We start from the raw sequence: 26,338 nt of genomic DNA on the forward strand, positions 1-26,338 counted from the left end.
TCTCAATGTTGTAAAAATCAAATGAGATTTGACCAAGAATATTTCACTGACTTGCAGATTTGTTGTGTGCCCTCAATTTTCTCTGTTGCCAGATCATAGAATTTAAAGCAGTAAAAGACCTTTGAAATCACCTGTTCCAACCGCATCATTTCATAGAAAAAACAAAAGCAAAAGCCCAGAGCTATTTGTAAAAGTCCTTAGCATAATACCTGGCAAATAATAAGTACTTAATAAATGTCTGTTTCTTTACTTTCTTCCTTCCTCTGGCTTTCTTCCAAATACATCTGACTGAACTTTAGATAGTAAGAGATGGGATAAGGTCATTGGATGGAAACGCCTTTCAGGAATATTCATTGCAATAACTCATTGGGATTAGCATTATTGTTTCTTATTATCTTCTCTCAAAAAAGTAGAGAATTTTCAGAAAAAAGTTTCACACCCAGTTAGCCAACACACAACCATACCCATGTACAGAGATAGAAGTCAGGGTTCAAGTCTTGACTGTAACATGAATTCCATCTCAGAAGGGTCTTGGACTTGTTTTTCATCTGTAAAATGGGGAGGGAGAGCACTGATCTAGTCTTCTCTAAGGTCATTCCTGGTTCTAATATAGAAATTCTATAGTTTATAATTCCAGGAACAAAACTTTCCACAAGGCAGCATTTCATTATAATCACACCCAATAAACAAGATGAGAAAACCCAGCTTCAGAAAATGGCCAGGTTCTGGGCTCCCTGTACCTGTCTCTCAGGGGTTACCTTTATCCCTGGGTCAGCTACAAAAACAGTTTCCTTTGTGGCACAGAGAAAAAAATCTCCTGCTATCTCTATTCAGTCCCTCTGAGAAGTAACCAGACTCCATAGGAGTGCTCTCTCTTTCATCAGCTGCAGGGTTTATTCCAAGTTGCTCCCCTTTCACCCCTCCCCCAAGGGACCTGGGCTGGCCCAGTAGGTAGAAGAGCTGCTGAAAGATCTCTTGGTTATCACAGCCAATGACACCCATCGTCAGAGTATGGTAAGTTCAAAGGAATTGTCTCTGCCTCCTGGGAGTTAGAACAAGTGAAGGAGGTTATCTTGATGTTCAGATTAAGGTCTTCTCACTGCTGTGGAAAGAAACTGCCTTTATTTCATTAAGGAAAGGGGGGAAAAAAGGAATGACATGTAACAGGCTAACAAGAGGATGAGAAGAAGATGATGTTGACAACCAAGGATGCTTCAGTCAGCAACAGATAGTCTGTTATCTCCCTTCAATTTTTTCCCCATACACCAAAGACCACAGTATTTAAATCAGAAAGGAACTTTTGAAATCGCCTATTCCAAAACTCATTTCATAGACAAAGAAACTGAGGCACAGAATTATTAAGTGGCTTACCCAAAGTAACAAAGCTGGATTTCCACCCAGGTCCTCTAACTCTAGTATACCTGGGAAGATTAAAGGGATCAGAGGCACATGCCCATACAGGCTTTGGTACTTATTATAACTTTGTCCTGTGGCATCAGCATTTGTCAATCGGGTTTCAGGGATGAATACCTACTTTATTACCTCTGTGTTTCTGACCTCACCCTTCCCTCCCCATCACTACCATCCTATGCTATGAGGTGGCCCAGACTTAGTTTGAATCTCTAACTCTTAAGAAGGTGGGGAGGAGGGGAAGTCCGGGCCCTGGATTGCACTTGGTGATAGATTTTCAATGAACTCTTTTCTTTGCTGACTTTGAAAGATGGAGAGGGGAAATCAGGATAGGCTTACCCATCCAGGAGATCTTCTCAAAGAATTATGCCTGAGAGAGGCAGGATGAGGACCACACAGGAGGCCTTTACTGACAGGTCTCCTCACCTGATCAGCCCAGTACCAGGCAACATGTATTTATTACTTCCAGAAGTTCCAGTTACTGCCAATCTGGAGAGAATCCTCAAGATATTCTCACTAGAATCATTTACCCTGCAAAGAAACTAAAAAGCTGAAGGACTATATGCTTTGGACAAAGTTAACTTGTCTGTAACCCAATAACAGAAATATTAGACTTTGCTGGGTCACGATGTACAACATATACCAGATCAAGAGATCATTGAACCCAATTTTACAGTTGAGAAAATTGAGGTTTACAGAGAGAAAATCCAAAGCCAGTCAGGTCATGAGTAGATAAAGCAAGGTTTCAGATCCAAACTTGTGGTTTTTTTTCCTACTATATAAATTGCTGTAACAGAAAAAGTCATTATCTTCTGAAAGATGAGATAGAATTTGGCTGGCTGATCTTCTAACAACAGAAACAACCTGTTGCTGAGCCCAAACTTAAAGCTTTCCCATCTTGGCAAAGCCTACCATCATTTGTGTCTCTAGTAAACTAGTCTTTGGTTATCTATCATCACTTCTAGGCCACAGTAAGGCATCAGAGAAGGACTACAGAGAACACTATTGGATTTAAAGCTGCAAGCAATCGCAGAGATTAACTTGTCACAACCCACCACATTTTTTACAGGGAAGGAAATTGAGGCTCAGAGAATTTCAGAGCTAAAATTCCAATCCAAGTCTGCAGATTCCAAGTACATCATTCTTTTCAACCTATTCTCTTCTCACTGACCCCCCCTTCACACACACACACACACACACACACACACACACACACACACACACACACATTCACCAGCTATATTTAGATTCAATAGGAATTATGCTGACTTCCCAGGAACTTTTTCAATAAGTCTGAAGGTCAAGAGGGATTGGTTTCCTCTGGAGACCCCCAATCTCACAAGGCTTTGCAAACATCCAGGGCAGCATTGTTTAGGAAAACAATGTCTCACATGAAGTCCAAACCCAAGGGTCCCAAGGCCTCTAGTTCAGCTTTTATCAAGCTTCTGGCTAGTATTTTCCGCTGATTTTAGGGAAGGCAGGGCTAAAACACAGCTGTGGGCTACCTGCCTCCAGTCTGATTGTTTCCTCTCCTCCCCCCCATCCCCACCGTAGGTCCTGCCAAAAGCAGCCACAACTATAAACACAGAGGGAAAACTGAAAGTGAATACTTACTACACCCATACCACCAATCCCCCCATATATGCTGGAGTAAGGGGGAGGATGATAAAAACTCATCAGAGAAGCGGTTTGGTAGAATGGTGACAGCATAAGGACCTAAATCTAAATCCTAGCTCCCCCTACAGGATACATGGATTATGAATGCTGTGTGAGCGCTGGTAAATCACTTAACTTCTCTGGTCTGTTTCTCCAAATGTCGAATAAGAGGATTGGACTAGTCTATTCCAGCCACAAATCTAACGAAAACCTACAAACCTCCCACAAACTGAATAAATCAGCACATTAAAAGACAGAATCAATCACAGACCAGATAATTTGGCCCATCTTTAACCCTCCTGAAGGCTAAAACTCTTCTACCTCCTGCTCCATCCTTCTCACCCGCCGTCCGGTTTAATTTTTATTCCCCAAAAGTTGTCTGGGTGGAAGGTGCAGAGCACACAAGCAGCACACCCTACCGCATACTACTAGCTTCAGTGAAATGAGAGGTGTTCTTCCCAGGATTCTTAGGCACACGCAGAAACGTCTCTTCCTCTCCGTGAAATGTCTGCAGCACCGCGATTCCCCTCTCTCCCAACATACATACAACCTCCCCTTCCCCAAACTTGTGAATCCACTGGGATTCGATCAGCAGTCACCTTCCCAAGCCTTGGGTAGGAGGTCAGGGTTAATTCAGAATCATTAAAAAGATGGGGCAAACGCAAATCTTGGTAACGCGGAGGTAATGACTTACCCCCAGGGGCGTACCCTGCCCACCGACCAGTTTCCAGGCCTGTCTCTTGAGTTCGGCGAGTTTGGTCTGACAGTGGCGGCACCAGCCCCCTCTTCCGGATCGTTCAAAGTGGCCTGGTTCTGACCCGGCTCCAGCCCCAGCGCCAGCCCCCTCGGGCGGGGGGCGGTTGCCACATCTATCCTCATCTGGGGGTGCAGCCTGCAGTCTCTTCCGTGGGGACAGCTCCAGGGGCAGCGGCTCCCGGCACGGACTTCCTTCGGCCACCTGCGGGAAGGCGGGGCAAAGTCAACGGTGAGACAGCGGGAGACCAAAAGGTGTCCTATTAGCTCCCCCATAACTGGCACCCATGCATATCTCAACATTCTCCAAACTTTCTAAGTACCCACATAGCTTCTTCAGGGTGCGGCACGCAGTTAGTAAACTATGCCTTGCCATACTTGATCCCCAAACGCACACATTTAAATTCACCCGTTACTCATTCTCTCAGACACTCCAGAGCTGATTTGACAAACTCAATACAATCTGAAGTTATAAGAACAAACAACACCCCTCAATTCTCAAACTATACCCCAAAGTCGAAACTGAGAAAATACTATGAGAGACAAGAGACTTTCTCATCCTGAGTTCGCCCCCACCCCACCTCTCACAAAGTCCCCGCAAAGATGACTGCATCTCCTCTTCGTAACCACTCTCCTAAGAAAACATCGATTGCTATTCTCTTCTCCCATACAAAGTCCCAAGAGCAGGTAACTGAAGGGTTTCTGGCCCTGGGGGCTGCACTTCGTCCTGAAAAAAGTCAGGCAGAAATAAATGGGGAAAGAGCAGGCGCCGGATACCGAGAACTATTGTGCTAGGACAGGACTCCCTAGCCTAGTCTCCCGGGTCGGGCACATTCACTTCAACCCATTTCCTAGGTTATTTTCCCTCGACTTCCATCCCCACCCCGCCAAGACTCGAATCTAGGAGTAACACATACATCCCAAAAAGCGCTATGTCTTGGGAAACACGCACAGCGCAGAACCCCTATTTTCCCAGAAGAAGGAACGCTATATTAAAAGTGAGGAGAGCTATGTAGAAGGCCAGGACACCTATCTCTCCCCAAGAGAGGCACGAAGCCCAAGACGTGGGGAACCCTATGCAGAAAGTGAACTACATAGCCAGAATCCCGAATCCCCTCCGCGCTTAAAGGCACGGTACCAGGAAAAGTAATGCGGAGTATTACTACAAACACCCAGAAGCCTCTTTTCCTCGAAGTCAGGAGCGCTACACCAAGAGAAGCTAGCCTTCCACGAGGGGTAACCAACATGCAAACACGCGGACGCGGTCAAAGCCCCCCTCATCCCCCGGAGAAGCGATATACCAGGGGCCCCGCTATGCCGGGAGGAGTGCCGCGGCTGCCCATGGCCCGGCTGCGACCGCTGCAGCTGGGGCGCTTCTGGAAGCAGTAGCTGGGGGCCTGGCCCGGTCTAGGCTGGCTCTGCGGGCGCGGCGGTGACTACGTGATTCGGCTCCTTCCCGCCCCCATGGCCCGAGTCCGGAGTAGTCCGAAGTTTTGGGGGCGGCAAGTTTGGTGAGAGCTAACCCGGAGGGCGGGAACCTAGCTGAGCCGGGGCGGGGTGGGGCGGGGCTTCTAGGGAGAAAAAGGCGGAGCCCGTGGAAGGTGGCTGGGGAGACTGGGCGGGGGACAACCGCCAGGCCGAGAGAGTGGGCAGGGCCTGGCAGAGAAGGTGAGGGGAAGGGAAAGCCTGTCTGTCACTCATCCTCTCGCTCCCAGAGCCCGGACTCTAAACCAGAAGAAAGGAGAGGGGAGGGGAGGAGAGGAGAGAAGGGGGAATGAGGAGAGAGCTGAGCTGGGGGGAGGGGTAGATATTTTTTCTCTTTGGCGTAGCATCTGGACGTGTGGGGGAGGGAGAAGGAACAGTGCAGTTGAAGAGGGGGCACTTAGACCAGAGCCCCATCCTCTACAGTACATGCGTGTGTAACAAGGGAGAATTGTCCAGCTGGAAATTAGTTGTTGGAGGACTGGGAAGCCTAACATTCTAGGGAGAGAGGATGAAGGACTTCCCCAGTCCCTTCCCGGTGCACTCATAGCCAGCACCCTCAGTTCCCTCATTCCCATTCTGAAGAATCGTTCCTTTGCCCAATACGGCCCAGACTTGTGGCTACTTGGAGTCATAAAACAGAGAATGTCAAAACTGACAGGGACTTTAGATAGATGGAGAAACTATGGATCTAAAAGGGAACTGGGACTCGTCCCAATGTCAGGAATTATCGGCCCAGTAAAGAATAAATAAAGCTCATGTTTTGACTTTCAGTAGATCTCCATTCCTCTCCACTGTCCCTCAGCTGAATCTTTGTATGGGTTTTTCTGTCTGTGCCTGTGCCTTAGTATAATACTGTATCTGTTTCTATATATGCTGTGTCTATATACGGTATCTATGTATGTCTGTCGCTAAGTGATTAGCATGTGTCTAGTTGAATTCAATAAGCATTATTAAGCTTTTGAGCAGGGAAGAGAGGAAAATTTGCGCTGGTATAGGAAATGGGGACATTGTGTGTCTAACTATATATCTTTGTGAGGGTGTGTCTAATTATCTGTACCTATCATTGCGTGCCTGTACCTATAGCTGTAGCTAGCTGTGGCTGTTGGCTGGGTACGAGATGTCAGAAAGCAGCTGACATATGGTGACCTTACCTCCAAAATTAATTGCCTATTTGCAAGGGTTACTTCCCAAATGAAAGATCACTCAGCTCACTGTACTCCCTACAGTGGCCCAACTATCTTCCTCCGACCTATGTGACTGCCCCGTATACTCCACCCCTATGCCCACGCCCCCGTGGGCACAAGCTTCTCACAGTTCGAGGTCGCCTAGCAGGCTGAGGGAGACAGTGGGAGCAGGGAATTGGAGGAGGGGAGGACTCCTGCCTTGGGGAACTGTACCTGGCTGGGATAAACTCGAGGCAGTGGAACTGCCAAGCCCGCCTGGTCTGTAACTCCAGTGCCATCTGCTGGCCAAAGCCAGCTCCGCAACACTGAGAGAAAACGCTCAGACACGCGGAGTAAGAGACATACCAAGCAAGAGACTCTGAAGCAGCAGGAGAAAAGGAAAGCATGTGAGAAAGGGAGTGAGAAAAAAATCAAGTCTGGAAAAGATAGAATTATTAACTTTAGCCCAGAAAGATCAATAAAAAGGGTAATAATAACAAAAAAACCCGAAAGAGACAGAGACTTCACAGACAGAAGGGCTAATTTGTAAGCACAGAAACCAGAGACGAAAGAGCTTGGAGAGACAAAGAGATGTAGCACACTACATAGGAACAGGCAAATAATTTCAAGCACATATATAAATGAAATCCTCCCACATGTGCATACGCATACACTTTCCTTCCAGAGGCATTCCCCTCCCCAATGGGAGTTGGAGGAATGAGGAAAAAACTAGATAGAACCAGGATTTTGTCCTTTGGGTTCAACTCCATTAGCTCTGGGGCCGCTCAGGTTCAGTCTAAAAAGGCCATCCTCACCTCTGTCCTGTCCTGTGTCACACTCCTTCAGAAAGACCGGGAAAGGAGAGCTTGCCTGGAAAGATCCCACCCCCAACCTTAGGCTGTGTCTGGGAAAACCGAAGGGATTGACTTTGATCTTATTATCTAGGGCTATTCCTGCCTCAGATCTTGCTCAGTCCCTGGCATTTTCCACCAGCAAGTGGGAAATCCGTGGCAGGGAAGGGAAGAGTTGTTCCCTACTAATTTTGCAAACTCAGCCGAGTCTACAACAGGAGTTAAGTGAATTGATTGAATTCCGTGGTACATTGAAGCCAGCCAGGATCAGGAAGTGGAAAGGTCTGCTCCATTGGGAAGGCTTCGAGGTTCGACGACTTCTAGTCATTTCTACCCCACCCCCAGGGTTTCCAGCGAACCTCTCCCCTAAACACTTCATATATATACGACTTACACACGCACTACAACCAGAGTCTCCACCTTAAGCAGCTGGCACCAAGAAAGCACTGTCTCCCATCCCCATGGAGACCCCAAACAACGATGCAAAACAGGAATTTGACCCGGGCTAACTCGACTCTCTTTATTTCGCTCCACTCCACCTGATGCTCCCTGCAAACGCCAGCTCTCCAATGGCCCCGCCCCAGTTCTGTTGTAGCCTAGGGATAGCTACTTTAACTGCTGCGTAGCCTCCCAATCCCGACGAACGAATCCTTATTTCTTCCCTCTTCCCCCACCTCTTTCCTGTCTTCGCTACTTCACTTTTCCCCCCACCATCACCACCCTTTTCCTCCCCCTTCCCACCAAGCTTTGGAGGCTGCCATGCGCCTCTCCCCGTGGCGTGGTCCCGTACATTCCTCATCTAGAACCCTATTAACTGGAGTCGCGCTCGCGCGCGCGCCCCCAAACACACACGCACGTGTTCGTTCCTGGCCCCTCGGGGCAATGGCTAGGCCCCACCCCCAACTTCTCCCCATAAATGCAACACCTTACATGCATACATACATACACACGCGCGCACACACGCACGCACGCACGCGCGCACACGACTCCATAAACCATATCTCTTTGGGTCTTGGGGGTGGGGATTGAGGTGGGGGAGGGGGGACAAAGAGGAAATTCAAGTTTCCGGATTGGGAAAGAAAGGAGGCAACCCAACCTTCCCCCTCTTCTAATACTGGAATGTTTCCTTAACTGAGAGGATGAGGATAGGGTCGGACCCTAGGAGACATCTGAACTACCTCTGTCCCACACTCCTAACCATCCCCCACGACATCCCAGGCTCTGAATCCAGAACGCTCCTGGCGAGGATTTTCCAGGATTAAGGGAAAGCTTGGGGTCGAAGGAGGGAACAGTGAAAAGCAAATGCCTCAAGGGTCGAACGCGGTCCCCAAATCCTCACTCAACTAGGAGTTGGAGGTCGGGTACAAACCTCACGGCAGCTTAGGAACCCCACCCCGGCCGCGCCCTAGAAATGCCGGGGTTCCCCGTTAAGATCCTGGTACTGGAATTCCCGATTCCTTTACAAACCCTTTCCTCTCCTAACTCGTCTCAGAATAATAGGGGTAAGTTTGGCTGGGAGTTGGCTTGCTTGGACACCCCTAGTCCCAGAGGTACCACAAGCCGAGAGTTAACACTACAGTGTCTTCAAAGTCTCGTTGGACGGCGCCTGGTGCTGAAACAGAGGGCGATGTTGGCTTCTTTGGGCGTGGGGGGGAGGGGAGGAAGCTGCCTCGACCAGAACCTAGAGTAATACCACCCCCACCTCCCCGCCCCTATCTATCCTCCCTCTGCTAACAGCCTCCTGCTTCCCCGTCAGTTGTTCTCCCTTTGAGCTGGGAAGCCGCCTTCTAGAAGTGGGTACATCCCAGGCACCTACAATCCCGCTCCAAGTTTCCACTCGAGAGACAAGTGTGGTGAAGTCAGCCCTGGTTCCTCTGCTTCGACTGTCTGCCACTCTGAGCACCCCTAACCTCCACCCTGGGTCCTCAAAACATCCAAAAGTATGGGGTCGGGGAGGTGGGGGAGGGGCTGGGGTTCACGCACTGCCCAAACCCCCTCACCTTTCCTCTCCTGCGCAGGAGATGACTTGTGAAGCCGAAGATAATCTCCGAATCCAGGCAGAGAGCGCCCATCTCCAGCAGACTGGGAGCTTTCCTCTGGGCGCCCGGCCCAGGTTCGGCAGGTTTCGGCAAAGCCATCCTATATGAGCTTGGGAGCTTGAGAGAACAAGTGGCTGGAGGCGGGCCGGCTGGAGATCGCCTGTCCGCGCCTCCGGGCTCCCTGTCACTGTCCCCTCATGCCTGCGGAGCTGCTTCCAAGCGCCCTCTGTGCCGTCTCCTCCTCTCCGCGCCTGGCTCCAGCGGGTGGAAGGCGCTCTGCAGGTCCCGCCTGCAGCTGCCGCCGCGTAGCTAGCTGTTCCACTCGCCCGCCCGCCCGCTTGCTCACTGGTTTGCTCTTGCTCTCTCCGCACCGCTTGCCGCTGCTCCGGGCTCCCCGCGGCGTCCAGCCCGCTCTCCAGCGGCAGCGCCCCAGTCGCCGCTGGCCACTTGGTCACCGCCCCTCCTCCTCTTTCTTTCCTCCACCTCTCCTCCTCTTCCTCCTGTCCCTTCTTCCTCCTCTTCCTCGTCCTTCCCTCTTCTTCCTCCTCTTGTTCTTCCTTCTTCTTCCTTTTCCTCCTCCTTCCCCCTTCTTCCTCTTCCTTTTCTCTCTCCTTCCTTCTTTCCCTTCTTCCTCCTTCTTCCCCCTTCTCCTTCTTCCTTCTTCCCTTTTCCCCTCCTTTCGCCTTCTCTTTCTTCCTTTCCTTTTCTCCTTTATCTTTCTTCCTCTTTCTTCCTTCCCCCTTCTCCTTCTCCTCCTTCCCCCTTCTCCCCATGCACTAATTGTGCTTCCTCCGAGGTAGGCAGGGGGGCGTTTCCGATGGACTTTTTTGCACCGAAGTCCGCGATGCCACGCGGGGGCTGGCTAGAGCTGAAAGCTGCGGAGGTGTTGCTGCCACCGCCGCCGCCTCCGTTTTCTGCTTGGGGGCGGGGGGGGGGGAGAGGGGGGTCCGAGAAGACAGATAAAGGAGGCGAAATCAGAGAGAGGCACCCGAGAGGGGCCCGCTGCAGCTTCTATCCTCGGCTCAGGTCGCCAAAGCTTAGGGTTTTAGAGTTGCGGGAGGGGAGGGTGAGGGTGCACAATGATGGGGTAGGAGGGGCCAGGAGCTGTCCCCGGCTCCAATTAACCTCTTCTCGAAGTCCCCATAGTGGTCTATCCTCTCTGAAAGACCGGGTAAAGGATTAGGGACCTAGGACTTGCTGGACACCTAGTCACGTAATCTATCCCAAAGGGAATAACCCGCAAAAGGCAGAAGAAGTAACCTTCGACCAGCTTGGAACATTATCACTCCTCCCTCCATTCCACCCCCACCCCACCCCCCACCCCCTTCCCAATACTACCATCACCACCACCTCGGTCTAACCGCGCAGCCCCTGCCTAAAGAAGGAAGCTGCGCCGGACCCCTAGCGGAGCTTGGGAATAAGCAGAGATATCCGAGCGCGCAGTACTGCGCAACCTGCGCAAATCCTTCCATCTACCATACTCCGCTGAAGAAGGGCTGTGGCACGGGTAGGGACCGGGTGAGACTCACTGCAGCGTGGGGATAACCTGGCCTGGAAAGGTGGGGCGCGCAGACAACGCATAATCTGAGAGGGGAAAAAAGGAGCTCCAGGCCAACTCCATGTCTGTGTTCTTTCTACCTTTCCCTGATGTTTTTCTGTTGCAGAAACACACACACACACACACACACACACACACACACACACACACACACACACCGTGCGTGCCCTCTATACAATGGTGCCTGGTCTGATCGGTGTTGTGTTAAGTAAACCCTCGGATTTCCCCTCCCACCAAGACACCAAGCACAACTGTTAGTCTCAAGCTCTTAGACACATACGTAGATATTCTAACCTCGATGTCCCTGTCTTTACCCCTACCCCTGGGCTTCTTTCTTTGTCAGTCTTCATTGACGGAGATTCTTTTTTTCCCCCAACTGACCGTATTATCACACAATTTCTGAAGCTGTTTGGGACACATCTCTCAATCAATCAACAGGTATTAATTAGCACTTAATATGTAGTAGGCACTGTTCAGGGCACTGAGAATATAAAAGACAATAAACGAAATTGTGCCTACCAGTAGAGACTAGATTTAATACCACAGAGACTAGATTCAAAAGGGAAAGGAAAAGGAGAAAGCGACAAGGAGAGGAAGAGGGAGGAAGAAAGGAAGGAAAGAAGAGAGGGGGAAGAAAAAGAGAAGAGAGAGGGAAGGGGGAAAGAGAGGGGGAGGAAAGGAGAGAGAGAAAGGAAGGAAGGAAAGAGGGAGGGAGGGGGAAGAGAAGGATAAGAGAAAGGAGATAAAAGACAAAGAAAAGGAAAGAAGAGAAGGAGGAGAAAAAAGGAGAGAGGGGAAAACAGAAAGGAGAGAGAATAAATGTAATGAGAATAAATCAAAATAGTTAAATACAAGCTTGAGAGATAGGGTACTAGTAGTTGATGAATGTCAGGAAAATCCACACCAAGGCATATTTGAGGATTATATGAAGCAGAGGTGAGGACAGTGTGCATTCTAGGAATAAAGAGATGATGAGGGCAAAGGCAGGATAGTGTGTGACACAAAAACATAACATTGGAATAGGATGTCTTGTGGAATAGTCAACTCTTTATTGCTAGAATTATTTAAGTGAAAACTGGATGACAGCTAGACAGGAGTTTATGTCCAGGGGAATCTTATACTGGAAAGGAAATAAGACTAGATTCCGTCTGGGGTTAAGAATATTGTAGAAGAGATTCCTGCTCAAATATGGGGTAGACTAGATTCTTCTGTATTTTTCAGTGCTATAATTTGAAGATTCTTTCTCAAGTCAGAAAAGAACAACAGACTTAATCCAAGCTCCCTCCCTGCCATCCCTCATTTCTCATCTCAGTGTAACCCAAAGATAATTTTAAAATTGCCCCCCTTTCTCTAGCTCTATCCCTTTTCCACACAAACTGAATTTTTTCTTTGTTTTATTTCAGAGTACTGATTTAACTTATATATGGAAGCTGCCAATACAGATTGACAGCTCTTCTGAAACTTATAGTCTACAGAGCTGTCTGCTAGCTAAGAGGCTGTGATTTATCCTAGGTCATAAAGCCAGGCTATTTCAGAAGGAAGGATTTGAATGAGCCAAGATCTTAAATAGCAGATTAGCTCACCATTCCCTATGCCACACTTCCTCTCCATCAGTAGAATTCATTCAGCATTCAATGGATAAAACTTTCCTAAACATTTACTTGCCATATGCAAAGCTTTGTCTTAGACATCAAAGGAAGTACAAAGATCATGAACAGATGGATGCTTATCATCACCTAGTGGGGACTGCAAATGTATCCTCTGCTTCTTGGTGGACCTGTGATATTGGGCAAAACAGGTTTTTCTTTTTGGATTTCAATTTATCAATGCCCAATGAACTAGGTGATTTCTAAAGTCTCTTCCAATTTTCAGGTTCTATGGAGCCATTAATTTTTTTTATTTTTTCATGTTCTAGTCCATGATAAAAAGTATACAGTATGAAGTAGAACATGTTAAGTGCCTAAGGGAGGAGGTGCTGTGAGGAGTCTGTATTGTGGACCTGGGAAGAATTTCCGTCCAGAATCCCATTCCCTCTCCAGAGGCTTTCTTTATGTCTCTCTCCTTACCTACCAGAAGTTCCAATCTGAGTGTTGGGGCACAAGCTCCTGAAGATACTCCTGAGCTAGACTTCAAACCAATACAGCTCTTCTCTTAGTCTCAAAGGAAGGATTGTCTAAACAATCAGAGACAAAAAAGCGCTGGGCTGGAGACTGAACAAAAGCTTGGATTCAAATTCTCCTCTGACACATATGAGCTGCATAATAAATTCAAGTTACTCAATCTTTTTGAGCCTCAATTTCCTTCTCTGTAAAATGAACATAATATTTGTATCAGAGATTCTACAAGATCATTTTGAAGATCATGCAAGATAATATGTGTAACTTTTTTGTTATAGTTGTATCTATTTTTTCATGATCCCATTTTGGGTTTTCTTAGCCAAGACAATGGAGTGGTTCGCTGTTTTTTTTTTTTTTTTTCTCCAGCTCATTTTACAGACTTGCCCAGGACCACACAGCTAGCACATATCTGAGACCACATTTGAATTCAAGAAAATGAGTCTTCTTGACTCCAAGCCCAGCACTCTATCCCACTGTGCCATCTAATTGCCCCATATTAGGTTTGTGTTTTTAAAAGTCAGATCCAATTCTTTGTGACCCCATTTGGAGTTTTCTTGGCAACAATATTGGAGTGGTTTGCCATTTCCTTCTCCATTTAATTTTGCACATGAGGAAACTGAGGCAAATGATTTGTCTAAAGTCATATAGCTAATATCTCAGGCTAGATTTGAACTGACTCCAGGCTGGTACTCTATCCACTTCACCACCTAGCTGCTCTTTTATAAAGCTTAAAACACTACATGCATGCTAGTTCTTGATTCAGACCATAGGAATCATTGCCAAGAGAAAGACTGCCTTCTATGTATCTTTTATAGAAAAAAAAAAAACTGGTTCATATGATTACCAAGCTATTGTCCATTGGACAATAGATTATGGATAACAGAAAAGGGGGCCACAAAATTGAGAAAGGGCAAATGTCTTAATTTTCACAGAGAAAAGTGGTGTCTGCAAACTATTGGCCAGTAATTACCTCTGTTTTATTTCCTTGAAAAATCCTAAACTACAATATTGAGGAGAAAGTTCATGAACAGCTAGAAGAGGAAGTGAAGATCCCAAAGCAAGGCTTTATTTTTTAATTTTTTTTCTTTATTATAGCTTTTTATTTACAAGATATATGCATGGGTAATTTTTCAGCACTGACAATTGCAAAACCTTTTGTTCCAACTTTTCCCTTCCTTCTCCCCACCCCTTTCCCCAGATGGCAGGTTGACCAAGACATGTTAAATATGTTGAAGTATAAGTTAAATACAATATATGTATATATGTCCAAACAGTTATTTTCAGCAAGACTTTATTAAGAACAACTCATACCAGGCTAACCTAATTTTTTTTTTTACAAACGTACAAGATGGTTAGCTGTTGCTACAGCTTAACTATATCTCAGCAAAGTATTCAGCATAGTTCTCATACTATTCTTGTAGAAAAGGTGGAGGAATTGTAGAATTTAATTTTGTCCAGTCTACAATAAAAGAAATTGAGGCAGAATTCTGACTCAATGACCGTCTATTAAAGGCTCCATATTCTTTTTTAATGAAGCAGATTTCAGATCTTCCTCATTATCTGAGATGCTCTTTTCTCCAGGGACTTATTTCTGCAAAGTTTAGTGCCTGAATACTCTAGAGGGGCTACACAAAATGCAGAATCCCGTAGGTTGATAGACCTTGTTTCAAGAGTCAAAAAATGATGTACCAGTTTAAAAAATGATATATCAATAGGGGAATATCAAATTAGGCAAAATACAAGATGAGTCTGGAGTTACAAAAATAAATTAGGGGGACTTTCCTTGTAATTGAGTCACCTCTCCCACACTGAGTTTGATCACCATAACAAGTGTGGAAGACTTTTAGTTAGCTTCTTATAATTAAGAAAATAAACTTAAAATCTGTACTTCACAGTTATAGGGCTTAATATATAGAACTTATAATCACTACCCCTATGGAATCATATCAAATTGATTAATACTGGAATAGATTAGCAGTCCAAATGAATCATTTTTCAAAGGATGTGGTCTAGACAAAGGCACAGTAGTCAATCTGCAAGTAGATGATGGACCAGACTCAAAGAATAAGCATTAATACATTAATGACAACTTAGAAGAAAGTCTCTAGTGGAGTCCCCCCAAGATATTATCCTTGGATAAAAGCATGGTTGGCATGTTCATTATATTTGCAGATGCAGAACACTGGAAAAATAACCAACATGTTACATGACAGAGTCAGAACATCTAAAAAGATTTTGGCCATCCAGAATATTGGACCAAATCTAAGAAGATGAAATTTAATTGGGATCATCAATTTCACAAGTACAAGACTGCACTGTGGTCAAAAATATGTCAGTCTGAAAAAGATATGGGATTTTTTATAGATTGAAAGCTCAATATGGGTCAACAATATGGTGGTCCAGAAAGTTAATGCAATATTAGTCTGCTTTAAGAGTTGAGGTCTATTGTGATGGAGAGAGCCATCTGCATCCAGAGAGAGAACTATGGAGACTAAGTGCGGATCACACTTCAAAGATGAAACAAATTAGTCAAATCAACCAAGAATTTATTATGCACTTCCTAATTTCAGGCATTATGCCAAGTACTGGTGATTTTTTAAAAGGAGCAGAAAAAAAAAGAAAAAGTTCTTGCCCTCAAAGATTTCACATTCTAAACTTAGCATAGTTGATATCTATCTACCTATCCATCTGAAAAGAGGGCTGAAACTATTGGGTTGATGCACTGTGGTCAGGACTGCTGAGCACTTGAGGCTAACTACTGATTGGACAATACTCTATGAGCATATGCTTGGAAAATGTTCCTTTCCACTATCTGTACTGGCTCAATGATTGGTGTATAGAGGATTGTAGGAGGGACTAGGGGGTGGAGTAAGACAAGCGAGAGACACACTCTTGGCAGTAGACAAGGGAGAAGGTGGTGGAGGAGATTCTGCTTCCATCCTGTTCAACCCTGTGATCTAAGACCAAGAATAAAGACGGACTTTTGCTTATCATGACTCCGGCTAATTCTGGGATGTCCTGGGTGCTAGCGCAGTCGTTACATCCATCTATCAATCTTTTCATCCATCTACCCATCTATTTATCTAAATGTGGGTATATACATATATATACACACCCATGCATCTGCATATATATACACACAATCTATATACACTATATTTAAGTTGATGCTTATGTATATGTATGCATATACATGTTTGTATATGTGTGTGTGTGTTCAGGAAGAATTAGCACTTCTGGTATGAGGATTTACTAAGCATTTTGCAGGACTGCTCATCCATCTTTAGTGTCTACTTATCACCTATCACCTATGACTCCAAGAAGTTGTAGCATAAATAGTGGCTGCACCTCAGTAAACTATCTCAGCAAATGGACTAAACTACATTGAGGGTAACCAATAGTTCTCAAATCTGTCGATAAATTATGAGGATGTCTATCCCAAGGACATGGAGATTTTCCCTCAAGGAATGGATGAATGAGAGTAATTTGTTCCAGCTGCCATGGAAGCAGCTAAAACAGGTGCTGTGGGGCTCATAGAGCTTGACCAGACATCAAAAATGCATCATCCATTGTATCCCAGGTCATAGACAATCATCTTGACTTTTATCTTGCCACTGTATTTCAATGACTCAGGGGGAGAAAGTGAAGCTGATGACTTTGTGTAACTTTGCCTCATTCAAATCCATTTCAAGATAAAGTCAAGATAAAGACATCATCTGTGATGTCATTGGCCTGCATAAAAAAAGGATGAATAATAATTCTGAAGAACTCTGAAGAAAGACAGGCACTGTGGGGTGGAACACATATGGGAAGCTCGAGAGAGACAAGGAAAAGTCCCTTGCAAAAAATAAGATTTGAGCTGTCTTGAAGGACTCTAAGGAGAATAAGAGGTGAAAGTGAGGAAGAGGAACATTTCAGATGTGAAAAAATGCCCAGAGTCAGAATATGGAGAGTCTTGTGCAAGCAATGTGCAAGCAAAGATCAGTATATCTGGATTACCAAATAAAGGAATAAAGGAGGGGAATAAAATATAAGAAAACTGGAAAGGTATGAAAGGCTCTAAAAGTCAAACAGATTTTTAGACTTTGATCTGGAAGTAAAAAGGAGCCACTGGAATTTACTGAATAGGGGATGACATGGTAAGACATTGCACTTTAGGAAGACTGTTTTGGCAACTGTGTGGAGGAAAGACTAGAGTGGGAATACAGTCAAGACAGACAGATGAACCCAAAGCCTATTGCAATACTACATGAAGGGTGATAAAAATCTGCATCAGGATGGAGGCTGTATGAGTGCCATGAAGGGGACACAGGAGAAATGTGGTGAAGTTAGAAGCAAGACTTGATAACAGAGTAGTTATGCAGAAGTGAGGAATAGAGAATGACCCATAGATGCTGAATGACTGGGAGGATGAATCAATACATTGGCCATGTGTGACAATGTATATTTTATATCTTCACAGTCTATATTATGTTTATGAGAATGATACGCAAATCAATTGAAGGTATCCTTTTTTATTATAGCTTTTTATTTACAAGATATATGCATGGGTAATTTTTCACCATTGACAATTGCAAAACCTTTTGTTCCAACTTTTGCCCTCCTTTCCTACCCCTTCCACCAGATGGCAGGTTGACCAATACAATATGTTAAAGTATAAGTTAAATACAATATATGTATTTATCCATACAGTTATTTTGATGTACAAAAAGAATCAGACTTTGAAATAGTGTGCAATTAGCCTGTGAAGGAAATAAAAAATGCAGGTGGACAAAAATAGAGGGATTAGGAATTCTATGTAGTGGTTCATAGTCATCTCCCAGAGTTCTTTTGCTGGGTGAATCGAACCAGCTACGATTCATTACTGCTCTATTGGAGCTGATTTAATTCATCACATTGTTGAAGAGGGCCACATCCATCAGAATTGATCATCATATAGTGTTGTGGTTGAAGTATATAATGATCTCCTGCTCCTGCTCATTTCACTCAGCATTAGTTCATGTAAATCTCTCCAAGCCTTTCTGTTCATCCTGCTGGTCATTTCTTACAAAAACAATAATATTCCATAATATTTATATACCACAATTTATTCAGCCATTCTCCAATTGTGGGGCATCTACTCAGTTTCCAGTTTCTGGCCACTACAAAGAGGGCTGCCACATTCTTGCACATACAGGTCCCTTTCCCTTCTTTAAAATCTCTTTGGGATATAAGCCCAGTAGTAACACCACTGGATCAAAGGGTATACACAGTTTGATAACTTTTTGATCATAGTTCCAAATCATTCATCAGAATGGCTGGATGTATTCACAATTCCCTCAACAATGTATCAGTGTCCTACTTTTCCTACATCCCCTCCAACACTCTGCATTATCGTGTGTAGTAGTATCTCAGAGTTGTCTTAATTTGCATTTCTCTGATTAATAATGACTTAGAGCATCTTTTCATATGGCTAGAAATAGTTTCAATTTCTTCGTTTGAGAATTGTCTGTTCATATCCTTTGACCATTTATCAATTAATCAATGGCTTGATTTCTTATAAATTAGAGTCAATTCTCTATATATTTTGGAAATGAGGCCTTTATCAGAACCTTTGACTATAAAAATGTTTTCTCAGTTTATTGCTTCCTTTCTAATCTTGTCTGCATTAGTTTTGTTTGTACAAAAACTTTTCAATTTGATATAATCAAAATTTTCTATTTTGTGATCAATAATGATCTCTAGTTCTTCTTTGGTCATAAATTCCTTCCTCTTCCACAGGTCTGAGAGATAAACTATCCTATGCTCTTCTAATTTATTTATAATCTCATTCTTTATGTCTAGGTCATGAACCCATGTTGACCTTATCTTAGTATACAGTGTTAAGTGTGGGTCAATGCCTAGTTTCTGCCATATTTATTAATTTCCAATTTTCCCAGCAATTTTTGTCAAACAGTGAGTTCTTATCCCAAAAGCTGGGGTCTTTGGGTTTGTCAAACACTAGATTTAATAATCTAGTTATTGACTGTTTTATCCTTTGAACTTAACCTATTCCTCTGATCAACTAGTCTATTGCTTAGCCAATACCAAATAGTTTTGGTAACCGCTGCTTTATAATATAATTTTAGATCTGGTACAGCTGGGCCAGAAGGTATCTTAAAAAAAAAAAAATCCAGGAAGGGAAGAAGCAGGCTTTTGCAAATAATTCTCTAGTCTCTTTAGTTGTACAATTGATTAAAAGATATAGAATACAAGACCCTGCTGCATTTACTTTTCACACATACACACACCCAAAAAGAAAAAAGTTACTACTCATAGAGAATGTTCCTTCTACTCGGTTTTTCAGCTTGGCATCCTCCATAACAGTTGCAACACTATTGACAATGATATAGACAACTTTTTTAATAGTCAAAAGAACGGTAGAGAAAAGTTACTTCTGTTACATCTAAACATGTATGTAAGACACTTTGTTGGAGGGAGAGCCTTTAAGGCAACATTTTTTCCCATGGAATCAAATGCTTTTTATAATCATTAAGTACAATGAGATCTTGTATTCTTTACATATTTCAGACAACTCTATGACTGTAAATGTTATCTGATGTAGAATATCCTTTGTGAAATATTGACTGTTCCTTTCCCAGATCAAAAATAATGATGCCCTTGATGTGTGTGGGTAGAGTATTTTATAGAAATAAGAAAGTTATATATGAGTTGATAGTTACTTATGTCATCATCTTTTTTAAGTAAGTCTGAATATTTCCCTAGGTTTTTTTTATTTCCTCTCTTTTTTTAGATATCTTGAGAACTAATTACTCAATGCCCTCAAAATCATGTCACCAGCATTGGACTACTGTCATTTATGCTCTGTCCTATCCATATGGTCTTCCCATCTTTATTTTCCTCAGGATTACTTTCATTTTCTCATTTACTACTTTGCCATTGTAATGTCAGAATCCAAAAGTGGGTACTCCACTCTTATTAATAGTGAAAAGAGTTTATTTTTTTAAATCTCCTCTCTAGTGTGTGTGTGTGTGTGTGTGTGTGTGTGAGAGAGAGAGAGAGAGAGAGTGTCTATTCATCTTCATCTCTGTCTGCTATTTATCTGCCTCTTTTCTCTCTTCCTTTTTCTCTCTCCCTTTCTCTTTCTTTCCCTTTAACCCTCTCTCTCTCTCTTTCTCTTTCCTTGTCTCTGTCTCTGTCTCTGTCTCTGTCTCTCTCTCTCTCTCTGTCTGTCTCTCTTTGGTGGGACAGGTATACTTTTGCCCTTAAAGAGGAAGAGAGAAAGAGAGAGAGACAGAGAGAGAGAGAGAGACAGACAGAGAGAGAGAGACAGACAGACAGACAGACAGACAGAGAGAGACCTCTCTTTCTCTCCCTTCCCCCTAATAATTACTGCTTCTTGCTTCTTCACCCATTCCCACTTCTACTTTAATAGCTACTTTGTCCTCTCTCAGGCTATCCTCTCTCTAAATCAACTTTCTTTTTCCTAGAAGCAGAAAAATCATCCTCCAGAACTACTCCCAGGCCAATCTGGAAACCTAAATTCTTCTATTGTCACAGGCATGCTCTGGGTAAGGAAACATACATCCCATCCACCTTCCTCTGAGAGTGAGGCTCTAAAACAGTTCCAAATTCAGGGAAGCCAAATCCGCTTGTTCTTTACAGCCTGAAACCTTGGGGATATAAGAACCAAGTTTCCTCCCTCTTCTTCAAGAGTAGACCAATGTTCTAGGGAAACATTAATCCAGTCCTGCTCATAGTGCCCAAGGTGAGGCCCTAGAAAAATCATACTGCTCAGGAAGCAGGGTATGCCTCTCCCTGTTCCCCAATGAAATGATCAGTTCCAGGCCTGGGCTCATAAAAAGGGTGTGCTCCAATGCTTCTGTGGCAAGAATGGGGGAAGGAGAACAGGGAAGTACACAGAGGTTTGTCTGGGAATGACCGACTGCCTGGAGAGAATAGAATGTGAGCGACAATCCAGCATAGCTCTCACTGGACAAAGGCAAAGAGAAGGAGAATGCTGGCATCTGCTCTCCTCAGTTCTAATAATTCCTTCACACCCTCCCCAAAAGATCATGTTGCATACTGTCTGAGGTGCCCACATCCCATGTAGAGAATGCTCTAGCCCCACTTTGGGTTGCCTTACCCTCCTTGTTGCCCTCTTCTGGATCCATCTGTTCCACCTTGCCAAAATCTTTCAGAAAAGAAGAATGGCACCCAGAAAAGTCTGGAAGAATAGAACTTAAGAGTTAAAACCAGATATGATAATCCATCCAGGACTCTTTCAATAACATAGTCATTGTTGTAGTCTCCCTGAAAGGGAAATTACTTGATTTATTCATTACCTAAAGAATAAAGCTAAGATTTTAAGCTTAGATCTTCTGATGATAATGCCCATTTCTTTTCTTTCAACTTTATCTTGGAGGGACTTTGGTAGGACAGGTATACTTTTGCCCTTAAAGAGGAATGGATTTCTGCAGAGGAGGAGGGGAAAGGTGAAGTTGTCTGAGGAGGAGAAGAAAGGTGAAATTGTGTTCCTAGGATCACTGAGGAAGGACTTGGGATCCAACTAATAGAATTCCACAGCTTTCCAGGAATATCAAAACTAAGGGGATTAATAAGGGAGCAATTTAGAACAGATTAATCTACTCAGGCTTCTATGAATGACAGGGTGGCAAAGGGGAATCTGTGTTCTGGGTTTGGTTGATAGAATCATTGGGTCAGAATCTTGAGAGCTTGTTAGAGATAAAGAGCACACAATTCTTTTCACCTCCCCGTTATGACTATCATTGACATATAAAATAGAATCTGAGACTGGGCCACAATCAGAGAGATTCAGAAATCATTCAAGATAAAAGCTATTTGGCTCATCCAGGGATCTTCTCCTTCCTTCTACCATAACTCAGCTCTCTTCCCTCCAGCTTGCTCAAGTGTAGAGTCTTAAATTAGCCAAGCAATTGCCTTTCTCAGGATTACAGAAGGTTAGAACTGGAAGGACCATGGAAATTTATTAGTGCAACTCTCTCTTTTTATACATGTTGAAACTTAGGTTCAGAGGGAAGAGGAACTTCTCAAGATCATATAAGAGCTGAGATTCAAATGAAAACTTTCTGATTCTCTCCTCTCCCTCTCATCTCAATCCAGTGTTCTTTGGATTGCATCCCATTGCTTCTTGACACAATGTAAGCAGCCTAACCAGGAATAAGAAGAATTGAATTTAAATTCCTAGGTCTGCCATTCACTATGTAACCTTGTAAGTCACTTCATCTCTTGTCCTCAGTCTTCTCATATGTAAAATGGCACTACTTAATACTTGACCGATTTGTCTCACAGGGTTGTTATAATGATTACATGAGATGATGACAGGAAAAATCTATATTTTCTGTAACCTATAAAACACTATAAAGATGAGCTATTAATATTAGCAAAGGAAACAATCAGATTGTAGAACATATTATATCAAAAAGAATATTTACTATACTACCACCACCTCTATCCTCCTTAACCTAAAGACAGGAACTGCTAGCTGGTCAGGGAAAGCAGAAGGTAATATAAAGAAATGGAGAGGACACTAGATTTGGAATCCAAGGATCTAAAGTTTAATCCTGGAACTGCCACTCATGTGTAACCTTAGAGAACTCTCTTTTCCTTATGGTCTTCAATTTCCTTATCTATAAAAATTAAAGGGTAGATTTTAGGAAGTTCTTTGAACAGGCAGGAGTCTATGGGTCTGCAGCATGGCATTTAATGTCAGCTTTGATTGATATGTTTGTTGGAGATTTTTCTCTGTTTTAATTCTTTTTTGGAAGGAAGGGAGAAAAATTTGGAACACATTTTAAAATTCTTTTTCTAAGTTATGGCTTTGGGAGAGCAAGGGGGTTATGCTTGGAAATTAAGATATAAAAAATAAAAGATAGCAATACAAATCTAAAAATATTTACATATACATACAAAGAATAAGGAATTTGAAATAGAGGATTTAGAGGATATCTTTTAGTTTTGGGTTCTTTTAACCTTAAATTCCACCTTCCTCCTATGTTAGATGAGCTAGAGTGCTTTTAGAAAAGTAGTGAAATGCAACATATTTAACATATATAGGACTGCTTGCCATCTTGTGGGGGGAGGGAGGGAGGGGAAAAAACGAAACATAAGTGATTGCAAGGGATAATGTTGTGTAAAAATTATCCTGGCATGGATTCTGTCAATACAAAGTTATTATTAAATAAAATTAAATTAAAAAAAAAAAAAAGAAAAGTAGTGAAAAAGATACCAGGACTTGCCTTGAAAGGTAACCATTTCTGTTTGGGACATGTTGAATTTAACATTTTAATAGAAGATCTAGGTGGAAATGTTTCATCAACTCAGAAGCAGCATTGAAATTCAGGATCTAGATAGTGCTAGATAATATAGTTTTAGAAGTCATCTTTATCTAGATGATAATTAAAATCAGGAGAGTGTTATAAGTAAGAAGAGAGGGGAAGAGTCTAGAATAGAGACATTGAGGACACATATAATTAATGAGCAAAAGATAAATTATCATTCAGTAGAGGAAACTGAAAAGGAGTCAGTTGAAAGAACCACCATTCTTGAGATTTCTAGCCTAGGAATCATCCTTAATTCTTCATTCCAAAAATAATCTCCAAATACAATTAGTTGTCTTAACAAATCTACCTCCAATGTGCATCCATTCCCTTCTCTCCTCTTTCATTACAGCTCTCATTCAAACCTTCATTAACTGTTGCCTGAGCTACTGCTGGAGCTTCCTAAGTGACTTTGCTGCCCTCACACTGAACCTTCTAGTTGCCAAACTGATATTCCTAAAGTATGTCTTACTATAGTGTTCACCTTCCAAGAAGCTTTCCTGTCTTTCTATTACCTCTAGGAAAAAGAATACAAGTCCCACTATTTGACATTTATATCCCTTCTCAAACTGGTTTTGACTTATCTTTCCAGTTTGATAGCACATTACTTCCCCCTCATGTACTATATGTTCCAACCAAAATGGAGGGCTTGACAATTTCTATATACAATGTTCTATTTTCAGAATACTATCCCTTCTTACCTCCACCCTTTGGAACCCTTAGCTCACTGCAAGGCTCAACTCACATTCTACCTCCTATAAGATGTCATTCCTGATTCACTCAGGTATTAGTGCCTTCCCCAATTACTTTATATTTATCTTAATACATACATACATACATATATATATATATATATATTATATATATATATATATATAGTTAAAGAAAAAAACCCTCAGGCCCAAAAAGAAGGACCCTAAATGAAATAGAATCTGAGCCCAAATTATAAAAGCATTTATTATCTGAGAAAAGCTTGTGAAAGAAAACTTGCAATGGAGCAGAGAAGCAAGAGTTCCCAGCTGCTCAAAGGGAGTAGAAAAAGGATGAGACAATATAGTTTCTAAAGGTTTTTGGGTGGGGAGTGGGGGGGTGGCATTTAAGGGAGAAGACATCTATAAACACAATAAGTAAGACATCAAGATATTTAGGAAGTCCGAAGCAAGGTCTTAAGTCTGCAGCTATTGTTCATGGTTGCCATTGAGCTGGTCAAGGCTGCTTTTATGATTTTTGGCTGCTATAGACATCTCCAAATTCAGCTAGAGTTCACTCACAAAGAATTATTAGTATGTGAAGAAGTTTTAGATTTCAGAAGTCTTCCTGAATGGATAGTTGTTCTGTTACTTCAACAGGTCTATATTGTCATTACAAAGCCTATGTTAACAATGTTTGTCTGATATTTAACATATATAGGACTGCTTGCCATCTTGGGGGGGGGGGGAGGAGGGAGGGAGGGAAAAAAACGAAACATAAGTGATTGCAAGGGATAATGCTGTGTAAAAATTATCCTGGCATGGATTATGTCAATACAAAGTTATTATTAAATAAAATTAAATTAAAAAAAAAAAACAATGTTTGTCTGTGTGTGTATGTGTGCGTGTGCGTGTGTGTGTGTACACATATGTGTATAGATATCTTTCTAAAAGATGATTTCATTTTTGCCATTGTATACCCTGTATAAGATTCCTGGTGTATAAGCATTAATAAATGCTAATTGAATTAATTAAATTGGGTAGTTAAAGAAGAACCCAGGGAAAATAGTCTTAAGGAAGTCAAGAAAAGAGAGAGTATTTAAGAGGGCATGGCAGATAGTGTCAAAGGCCCTAGAGAGACCAAGAAGGGGACTGAGAAAAAGCCATGCTTCTGCCAAAAGTAATCTCCATCTCCTAAAATTTCTCATTTGTACTCTCCATTTACTTTTAGTTGTGAGCATATCAAAACCTCTTTACTGGATTATTATATCATTGAAACCAGAGACAGTATCTAATTCATCTTGTGGAATGCTCAGTGTGAAGCCTTGAACATTAGAAGCACTTAGTTTGTTGAATTGAACTAAACTGATTCACAGATGAAAAAAATAGAAGCTCAGAATGTGAAAGCTTGCCAAAAAGACACTTGGAAAAATGGAACGTGTCTAGAGCCACAAGATAGGGAAGGGACTGGTCACTATGAAATATAACATCACTTGAAGAAACTGGAGATGTTTATCCTGGAAAAAGAAGAAACAATAAAGAATGGGACTCATAACATTAGATATTTGAAAGGCAGAACTAATGACAATAGGTAGAAGCTCTCAGGGAGGTAAATTTCAGCTCAATGTGGGAAAAAACCCCAAACTTCCTACAAGTCTTTATTTCAAATGAGGTAATGTGGTACTGAAGAACTTTGCCAAGTATTTCTTACATCAGCCTCATGAGGAGAGAGAACATGCTGAGAAGCTGATGAAACTCCAAAGCAATGAGGCGGCGGACCTTCCTCCAAGACATCAAGAAATTAGACTCTCCAAAAGTTAAAAAAAACTATCTTATTAAGACTTTCTATCACTGATAATATTCCTGTATGAATAGGCTAGTTAATTATCAGACAAGTAATTCTGTACAGGTTGAATTAGATAATTTTTGAACTTCCTTCTAGCTCTGCTATCTAATGAAGTGGCTTACTCAAAGTCATATAGTTAATGAGTTAAAATCAGGATGTTCCCAGTCTAGAGACTCCATCTGCTGCTTCTACTGAATCAATTCCATGCCCCAACTCACTTTTCCAAATCCCTCCCCACTTTATCCTTGGACATACATTTGTAATTTATCAATCTATTCCCTCAATTCTACACTTTTATCTGAGGAGTGGAAGTTATCTGCCCAGGAACTTCATTCTTTTCAGCGAATCAGTCAGCATTCATTGAATGCCCCTAAGTTCCCAGCTCTGTGCTTAATTTGGCCCTGAGGGAGACATGGAAGAGGAGACCTTCT

General features: G+C 42.8%; 1 protein-coding gene across 1 annotated transcript in view; it reads right to left on the reverse strand.

The window, feature by feature from the left end:
* KIF26A (kinesin family member 26A) overlaps positions 1-9,470 on the reverse strand; it is a 168,535-nt gene extending 159,065 nt beyond the window's left edge. The window contains exons 1-2 of the mRNA XM_051978274.1: positions 9,319-9,470; positions 3,761-4,024 (exon numbers count right to left, since the gene is read on the reverse strand). Coding sequence (XP_051834234.1) covers positions 3,761-4,024; positions 9,319-9,456 — 402 coding nt within the window. The 5' untranslated portion in view covers positions 9,457-9,470. The remainder of the gene's footprint in view (positions 1-3,760; positions 4,025-9,318) is intronic.
* Between the last annotated feature and the right edge of the window lie 16,868 nt (positions 9,471-26,338).

Source organism: Antechinus flavipes, chromosome 2 (genome assembly GCF_016432865.1).
Source record: "Antechinus flavipes isolate AdamAnt ecotype Samford, QLD, Australia chromosome 2, AdamAnt_v2, whole genome shotgun sequence".
Taxonomy (NCBI): Eukaryota; Metazoa; Chordata; class Mammalia; order Dasyuromorphia; family Dasyuridae; genus Antechinus; species Antechinus flavipes.